We start from the raw sequence: 9,412 nt of genomic DNA, 5'->3' as shown, positions 1-9,412 counted from the left end.
CAAAACAAGGAATCTAAGATAGGCTTCACTCGGCATGACATGCGTTCATGCCTCAGTAACCGGGTACTCAAAAACCACATTTTTTCCAGTAAGTTTGCGGTAAACTCCAGCAAAGCTGTCCAACTTATACTCAGTGTTGTTCCTCTCTTTTGGGTCTAAGAAGATCTGTCATAGTAGAAGGCATTCAGTGAGAGCAGACAAAGGAGTCGCACAGCAGCAAAACAGAAGGTGCAGAAGAAGGAAAAGTAAAAGAATTGGTGCAGAGAGGGAGGGGGGGGGGGGGGGGGGGGGGGGGGGTTGAGGAGGGAAAAAAGTAAAAATTATTTAGAGAATTTTTCAAAAACAACAAGAAAACAGCAGGTAGAACGAAGTCATGCTCCCATTATTTTTTAAAAAGTCAAATATAAGTCATATTTTGCTAATAATTTTTCCAGGCAATTAACGCCATCCACAGCCATATGTTCATTTATCATAATCTAGACTCCACCCACAAGCACATGACAGTCAGCTAATTGACCACAAAAAAAGGGTCAGAGATACCACATATAAAGATACTGCTATAATGCCACCAAAAAACAAATTAGTTGGTTTTTTATTAGTGCCATACTGTCTCAGCAAGTCAAAAAAAAAAAAGCACTGAAAGCTACACCATTAGCATCAGCGACAAATGTATAGTTCACACTCTTGCACAAAGTCGCCACCAAAGGACCCAATAAGTACGGTTATTTATTGGTAAAACAGCAATCTTTAGTAAGAGCCAATAGATTAAATCATCAGGAACACAAATATTATATCCTGGCAGATGAAAATCATCTCCAAGCAGTTCCTTATAGTGAAAGCAATCATTATGTGATGTGTAATAAAATAAGTATCTAACATGAATTGGATTGGAGCATGACCAATGCAGAGAAAACAGAACCAGTAATATAGGCATTCTAATATTTCTTCCATTCACTTAAATGTGCAAGGTATGCTTTCATACCTTGATGACCTTAGATCCATCAAGACGATATCGAATACGTTTCCCAACAATCTCTGCTGGATACACAATGTCCTCCAACATAGCTTCATGCACATGTGTCAGTGTGCGGCTTCGAGGCCGTACTACTGCAGAGCCTTTTTTCGGTGGCCTCAGTATCCTTCTAGCGGCAATAAATAGCACATCCTACAAACCAACAAGAAAAAACATGTCAACTATTTAACAATACAAAGATGAAGTATATCTGCAAGGATTTATTAATAACTCTTAACTTTCTGCATACAAAATCAAGCAAAGCATAAAACAATTTAAAAGCATATATCCTCTGACCTTGCCACTGAATTTCTTCTCCATTTCCCGGACAAGCCTCACGTGAATTTTCCGGAAAGCCTTCCTCAGTCTGTAAGGTACATGGACAACAACAGCTTTCCGGTTCCCCGCAACATCAATTTGACTATTGGAAAAAACATAGCAGAGCAAATCATCAGTGCTCAAAAATGATATAATGCAGATTACTTCGATTCAACAAATAATTTCCTTACACAGCTGAGTTAATGTAAAGATCCTTCAAATCACTTTTAAGTTCCTGATTGGTGTTCTCCAAATCAAAAAGGGCCTGCGAAGAGGAGAAAACCAAAATTTATCAAAATCATTAATTGGCCTATAAAGGTCATATACATTACTTTCGTAAAAGTAACCTGTGCAACTGTCTCCTCGAACTCAGTAGGTTCGACATCTTTTTCCTTCTGGATTTTCTTCCTTGCTGTATACATTTTGCTGATGTTGCTGCTGTTACTCCTATCGACATCAGCAATGTTAAAAATAGCGAGAAACTAACCGAACTTGAAGAACATATGCTGTGAAACAATCAACATAACTAAGAGGGCACATTAAGAAACTAGTTAAACAGCTCAAAGAGTAACCAGTTTAATAGATTTCACTTGTCATGCCCTGCAATTATCCTTTATGTCATAAAAAAGCTGAAAACAATTTGATTACCATCGACAATGCAAATGCAATATTTAGTTATTGCAAGTAAGTAACAGCAGTATAAATGTGAAAATAGTTCTTAATGATCACAGAGCTAAAGTACATGGCCATCTAGTGGAGCACGTCTAGAATTGTATGTACTCGATATGCACAATAACTCAGATATGAGGAATTGTTTAACCAAGTGAAATGAGACCTGAAAGAATCCCTATTAGTGTAGCAATTGATGCCACAGGGAAAGCACCACACAAAAGAAAGACAAATTACAAATCAACATTCACAAGTATCAACATCCACAAGCCAAAAGGAATCCTATGATAAGTAACATAGAAGATACAAAAAGAGTTTTATATTCAAACGGGTGAAAGGACACCTAATACAGTATTATAATAAAACATGAGATTGAATTTTTAAAAAAAGGGTAAAATCAATGTGTACATAAAAAAAAAAAGCTGAAATCAATGTATATATTCAGAAAGGGGCTGCATTAGAACTATGTTTAGATGCCAAAGATTGAAGCCAACCGGTCCCAACCTTTACGAGAAAGAAAAAAAACATAAAGCAAGAATATATGTTACTAATTTCTTTTGCCATAAAAGTTGCATCACCCAAGCAAGCAGGACAAAAATCTGAGCAAATACTCCAGATAACTTCCGTAAAACTCTAAACTAGGTGAGATTTCATATATGGTTTATGTCCAGAGGAAAAGGATCTTTTTCCCAAAAAAAGCATTTCCAACTACGAAGAGTAAAGTCTTGAACCAAGGCAAGCAATATATACAACATTTACACCACAACAAAACACTGTTTCAAATACAAAATAACTATCTAACATGATGCTTCATACTTAATTTATAGAACCATTCATTTTGTACATATAACCTGCTCAACTTTCAACACTAGCATGTTGACAGCAAGAAGAACATGGTTTGCTTTTTCAGCTGGGACTCCAAAACCAAAAACGGATCCAAGACTGTGTTCGAGAGTTTTGGCCAAAATTAACATACAAGTCAGAAAGCACTCAGGGTCAGGGGCTCAATAAGAACAACGACAATCTTGTTCCATGGGTTTGAAAATGTGTTTAATACTCCACAGCTCTTGGAAGTGAAAGGCTATTCAACTTGCCTGATAAAGCCTAGCCCAGAGAGTACTTTTCAAGAGCTCAGAATCAAAGAAGGAATCGATGAAGTTTCCACTCTCATAAATTGCATTGCAACATCCATACAATGTAAAGATTGGTACTGCATTTGTTTCAGTAAACGTTTTATAAAAGAGCAAAATTTATGACACTACATCCCATCTCCAACTGAACTCCTATTTTTTTTTTAAAAAAAAAAAAGCCATTTTCCTGAATTTCAACTTAACTGTTCTGATAATTTACTCCTACAATACATTATCTCCATAGCAGAGCACAACCTATGACACCACAAACCAGTTTTCGGCTGGGTGAGGTGTTTTGAGCACGTACGAATCAAAAAGATTAAAAAATGCAGTTCACTGCAAGACGGAAATTTAGAATGAAAAAAATTGAGATTGTGCTATGCTTATACATCAACTTAAACGCCCCAACCAAATCAAACTAATGGAGAATTCGCTTTCCTGGACAGGATATCAATATATCATAACATTCTGCTCACAAAATCGAATCTTTCTAAGTAACTCTACCGATCCTTCCCAAACGGTCAGAAATCAGAGTTAAATTCAATCCAAAACAATATTAAAGTTGGGATAAACCCCAAGAATCCCGTCAAACCAACAAAAAGTGCGATAAAATTATTTTTTTAAAAAAGAGAACAAACCTTATAAAGATTTTTATCTTCCGTGCATAAGAGGAAAAGAATAGCCAGCAAATCTAGAAAAACAGAGAACGAGAAGAAGGAGGAGAGTACCTAAATCAACAGCGAGAAGAAAGATCCAGATCTGAAAAAAGATAAAAAAGCCTTCGTTAATAGGAGATTAAGGAAGAGGATAAGAGGGTTAGAGGAAAAGAGGGATTGCGAGCGGAACGAACCTTTGAAAACCCTAGCTGCGGTCTCGGAGCATCAAGAAAAACCCTAAACTGCGGAGAGGCGGGACTTAAATGACGGAGAATGTGCCTACGGACGGTCCAGATTGAGTGTCATGGGCGGCTCGTACGATCTGAGGGCCGTTCCGGTCATGGAGTCGTTTTTATCGTGCCCGTTACTTTTAACGGTCTGATGGATGGCAATCACGGGGGGGTCATCGATCGATTGGATTAGAATTTAGAAACCATGTCTATTTCTCTAATTGATGGACCATCTTGGTGACACCACTCCTTTTACTTGAATCTGTATGACCAATATATATAAAAGTGCAACTAAATATCTATCCAATAATTTTAAATCTATTCAAATAAAATCACAAGCACCACGATCGGCTCGTGGTACTTTAGTGTCCCATAATCCATATATATTATGGGTCGGGTCCGCTCTGATATCATTTATAATAACTCAGAATTTCATTCAAAATGACTAGCTGAAAATTGTTATTTGGATTTTTTAATCATAGATAAGTATTCAAGATCTATCCAGTAAATAATCGATGTGTGACTAAACATATGCTCGGACGAAGTCCTCACAAAAATAATATGTATATCCATAATTGGCAATGGTCATCCTTGAATTCAGTCACTTGCCATCAAAGGTGAAATGACGTGGATGTTCAAAAGCTAGATTAGCTCTCTGAACCTTGGCAAGCAATGTATACAAAAATTCCTTGTCATCCGCCTCAAACTTTTCTCTCTCATCCAAATCTAGCACATTCACACCTAATTGCGTCAAATAAACTAGATCTGCCGAGATCTCCAATAGGTAAATATTATTATAATGTTTATCCGTAGGATGCTTCAATAACTAAACATGCTCCATCCATCACAACATTCTGATGTATCAATGATTAGCAATGCGGGCACGCACTCACCTCTCCCTTGTCCAAACTCTTTTGAGCTTGGGACGAAGTGCTCGTTACTGCAATTCTCGATCAAGTACATCTCCCCCTGCCAATGGACTTTAAACAGTGACCATCGTTCTAGGGGGTAACCCTTCAGTTCAGATCAACATATGTCGATTCATATATGTTAAATTCATGCAGAAATGGCTTGTCGTCCTTCACGAATATTTAAAAGATGAACTAGAAACTGGAATGCAGGACCGGCTCAACCCTTAAGCGACTAGACCCCGGTCCAAAAAAGATTCACCGCAGAAAAAGTCTTAAAAATAAAATAGAAAGAAAAAAAAAGCCCCCTAGGCTGGCACGCTGCTGAAAAAGCCTCAGAAATAAAACAGTCTTAGCCCTTAGGTCCCGAAATACATTAAACTGCTCCTGCTGGGATGCATTTGTAGTTCCATACATGTAAGCAATGGTAGTTTTCACTTCCCTAACAGCACTGCGATGCATAGAGGAAAATCATCTTCGACGTCTTTAGATGTAAGGTGACACTGATGACATGCACATTGTTTGCCATTGAAGTGTTTCAAAGGGAAACGATACCTAGATCCAATTAATTGGCTTAACCCATCCTGGCCTGATCACTTGATCTGCACTCAAACTGCACCCAGGCCAGAAAATCTAACCAAAACTCAACCCTGATTTTAGAACCCGCGAACCGAAACAGCACGAAGCGGGTCGTGTCATCCTTTGCCACCTCTAAATTTACCGATCCATCGCCAACCTGGGTGATGTCATCGTCAAGCCCCTTTCTGTCTCCAATAAATCCAAAACTATGTCATTTCTCAGGTTTTGAAATGCCAACGACCGGAATCTGATCAAGCTTAGCAAATGACATCGTCCGACACATATCCCCATTTTTCCCTTGGCCAGAAATCCCAAAATGCCTAAATGCATGATTATAATACTATACGCCCTATTCCTCCGTACTTCAATATGGTTCAAGCCGCAACTATGATCACCCTAAAATTCCATAGTCCACATGGCAATGTTCTTCGTCCATTCTCAAAACAAAAAATTTCTCTAATCTCAGGCCATTTCAGAGCCCCAATTACCAAGAGCACAGAAGTACATTAGGTAAACCCACTAAAAATTCCACCTTGCCACACTATACCAGTCCCAAATGAAACAATAAAATTAGACCAACCAGTCCTACAAAATATATTAATTCTATACAAAATTCGCCAATGATCGCTCAGTAGATTTGCCAAAGATTTTAGAGAAAAAAAAGAGATTTTCCACAGAAAAAGGAAAAAGGGAAAGTCCATACAGAAATATGTAGAGGGCATCCTAGTTTAACAAATAAAGAGAAAAACCATCAATTAAGACACTAAATCCACTTCCCCAACGTCACACTACTCCAAACCCAAAAGGAGAAGGAAAAAGAAAAAGGAATCTTTACATCAACATTGAAAGAAAAAGAAGGGAGAGGCAAAATTTCTCTAACCGGCCCAATGATTAAAAGCTAGGCCACTACTCATGGGGGGGCTCGGGGGGAGGGGCGGCCGACTCGGGGATGGCGGGGGGACTGAGGAGCGGCGGCGCCGACGTGGTGGGGGTGGAGGGGATGGGGACGGGGAAGGCGGGCTGGCAGCCGTCCCCATCGCAGCCGCCGCCGCCGCCGCCGTCGTGGGCCCTCGAGCGGGGCCCGTGGCGGAGGAATCCGAAGCCAACGATGAGGCCCACCACGGCGAGGACAGCCACCACCACAAAGAAGATCTTGGTGGCCTTGCCCACGTAGCACCACATGATGGTGTTCCAACCCTACTACTTCCACCTCTTCTATCCCTCTTCTTCTCTCTATGGATACAGTACAAAGGAACACCAAAGATGAGGGACTGAAAGCGAGCGAGAGAGAGAGAGAGAGAGAGAGAGATTATTTGCTTGTGGGCTAGTTTGGGCTGTAGTGAATTGTTGGGTTCACGTGGGGGCATGAGAGGAAAAGGTGGGGTTGCGGTTTGGTTGTACTGAAATGACCTTTTATCACTACCATCCGGTTGGAAATTGGTGTAAAGGTTCGGCGTCCAGTAAATTTTCTTGCCACGTTGTACTATACACTGAGAGTAGGGTTGCAAATGGATCTGATCGGATCAGATTCTGAGTGACTTCGATCCGATTCGATTTTTTATTTAAATTCTAATTTTAAATTCAGATTCGATCCGATTTTCGGGTCCATATATAACCCAGATTCGATCCAAAAAGTAGGCCTAAATGATGCTATCACTCTCTAATTTTCGAGGCCCAAAAAAAAATGGATCAGGTCGAATTTGGGCCTGAATTCGAAAAATAGAACGAGTCCAAATTTAAAACCTAGCCCCGCAGGTCCTAAAATTCGGATTGGATCGGGTCGGGTTACGGATCGATCCGACCCATTTGCAGCCTGAGAGTAACAGAACGGAAAAAATAATAAAAAGGTGAAAAAAATAGGACTAAGAATACAAAAGCATTACTTGCTCATGTCTTTTTTTTTTTTAGAATTAAATATTTTTAAAGATAAGAAGGAGGTTTGAATTTAAGAAATCTTACTTTAATAAGATGATAGGTGAAGAGCAGGATGATGATTAATCTTCTTATATATAATCTTTATTATGGGATATTAGGTAAATAATATGAATTATTTCTGGCGTCTTATATATATTTAGTTCAATATTTAGTAGGTAGTATAGGGGAGTTGAAAGGCTTTTAAAGAGAATAATAATATTATTACTGCTAAAAAGGGATAAATGTTATATTTTGAATGGATATAGTGATTTGATTTCTAAAAGTTTTAGTTGAGTAGATGTGTGCTAGAAATGTCTTGAAAAAGCCGCTAAAAAGAGTTGACAATTGGAAAAGCTACTGATCCGCTGGTAGCCTCGATGGTGCCAGGTGTGACTTACTCACACAAAGGGATCATACCGGAGCCTAGAAAGGTCACCGAGCCGAGCCTATGGGTGGAGAGAATATGAACAAAACTGGCCGGGGTGCCCAACATACGATCATTTCTGTCCGTATCAAACACTTTTCTGGTGGGGTGGGGGCTCAGTGAGGGCTGCTACGTAGGAGGAGGCTTTCTTCCCTTTTCTAAGAAAAGAAAAAAAAAAAGAAAAGAAGAAGAAGAAGAAGAAGAAGAGGAGGGGGTTGACGGCTTCAAAATGCCACAATTTTTCACCTATAATATTTTAGAGAGAATCAGAGGCAAATTAAATGGAGGTGGTTGGAATTTAGAGGATAAATTCGGTTTCGAGCCTGACGGTCGTAAATGTCTACCAATTACTCCAGCCTACCACCACTGGGAGCAGGGAAGTATTTGCGTCTAAGTAAAGGCAGTAGGTACAGAGCCAGCTATTTGTCGCCCGTTTTTTAATTTCTGTCCTCTTTTGCTGGGTCGTCACTCACCACGGTCGGGGGGCCCGCAAAGCCGAAATGGGCTCTTAATGGGCTGCAAGCGGTTTGCCGCATTAGGCCGAGCTCCATCTGTTAGTCATGGGCCAATTAAATTGGGTAGGGTCACAAGGGCCTAATTGATCACGTCTACAGGGTTCAGCTTGTTCAAAACTAATAATAGAAATCAATTATCTGAGCCTTTTCTAAGTAATTTTATTTAGTTTCCAGCTTTTATGTCAATTGTGACGAATTCAACAAGTCCATACCGAACATTTTATTGTTAATCATCTCTATATGGGACCTATGTTAATTAATCTGACACGATCAGAATTTTTTAGAATATGGATTGCTGTGAGGAAAGCACACCCTAGTATTTACCAATATTCTTGTTTCTCTCTGGAGTAGAGATGCTCTTGGAAGTACTTGGCTCCAGCAATAGCATGCAAGGATTCGTTTGGTCAAAGAACGTTTAGATCACAGGATAATCTGATAATTTATGGAAATCATTTATCTAAAAAAAATATTGCCATATTTATAACAATATTCTTGAGTAAGCAATTCAAATAATGATATTTTTTTATTCGGTCCATTTGTTTATTATTTATGACCTGCTTACATGAAGATTATTAATATGGACCATTTCAAATATTGACATATATTTACAAGAGTTAATATGGTCCATTTCGAATATATATATATATATATATATATATATATATATATATATATATATATATATATATATATATATATATATATATATATATATATATATATATATTACAACATATGCTTCCTATTAAAAATAAATTTTAGTATATTTTTGGTATATTAAAAATATATTAATTAAAAATTGTATAAGTAATAAATAAATAAATAAATAATTGTTAATAAATATTTGAGCCCATATTATCTAATCTTTGCTCTAATTTTCTATACTGTCAAACCTTACTTGTTCAAGATCAATTGCGGATATTCTCCATCCTTCATTTTTTTTTTTTTTGCTAAAAATGGGTTTTCATACAGTACGTGTGTGAATACACCCAATAAAGTCAAAAAAGACTAACTCACGAAGAGCCAGTGGCAGCTCCCCCTCCCCCACCCAAAAAGT

At 38.4% G+C, this 9,412-nt stretch overlaps 2 protein-coding genes across 2 annotated transcripts in view; both read right to left on the bottom strand.

Moving 5' to 3' along the window:
* LOC120109388 (40S ribosomal protein S7-like) overlaps positions 1-4,103 on the bottom strand; it is a 4,287-nt gene extending 184 nt beyond the window's left edge. The window contains exons 1-7 of the mRNA XM_039123151.1: positions 3,980-4,103; positions 3,858-3,888; positions 1,678-1,777; positions 1,522-1,595; positions 1,310-1,433; positions 983-1,165; positions 1-165 (exon numbers count right to left, since the gene is read on the bottom strand). The exon at positions 1-165 is cut by the window's left edge and continues 184 nt beyond it. Coding sequence (XP_038979079.1) covers positions 46-165; positions 983-1,165; positions 1,310-1,433; positions 1,522-1,595; positions 1,678-1,752 — 576 coding nt within the window. The 5' untranslated portion in view covers positions 1,753-1,777; positions 3,858-3,888; positions 3,980-4,103 and the 3' untranslated portion in view covers positions 1-45. The remainder of the gene's footprint in view (positions 166-982; positions 1,166-1,309; positions 1,434-1,521; positions 1,596-1,677; positions 1,778-3,857; positions 3,889-3,979) is intronic.
* Positions 4,104-6,408: 2,305 nt separating this feature from the next.
* LOC120109390 (uncharacterized protein Os04g0629400-like) lies at positions 6,409-6,684 on the bottom strand. The gene has a single exon (XM_039123152.1). It carries the CDS (start codon positions 6,682-6,684, stop codon positions 6,409-6,411), a length of 276 nt encoding a protein of 91 aa, XP_038979080.1.
* Positions 6,685-9,412: the final 2,728 nt, after the last annotated feature.

This window comes from Phoenix dactylifera, unplaced genomic scaffold (genome assembly GCF_009389715.1).
Source record: "Phoenix dactylifera cultivar Barhee BC4 unplaced genomic scaffold, palm_55x_up_171113_PBpolish2nd_filt_p 002107F, whole genome shotgun sequence".
Lineage (NCBI taxonomy): Eukaryota > Viridiplantae > Streptophyta > Magnoliopsida > Arecales > Arecaceae > Phoenix > Phoenix dactylifera.
This window is presented reverse-complemented; position numbering and strand designations above follow the sequence as displayed.

Bases quoted from the DNA above. Each gene is read 5' to 3' on its own strand.
- LOC120109390 (XM_039123152.1), bottom strand. From the start codon at position 6,684: ATGTGGTGCTACGTGGGCAAGGCCACCAAGATCTTCTTTGTGGTGGTG.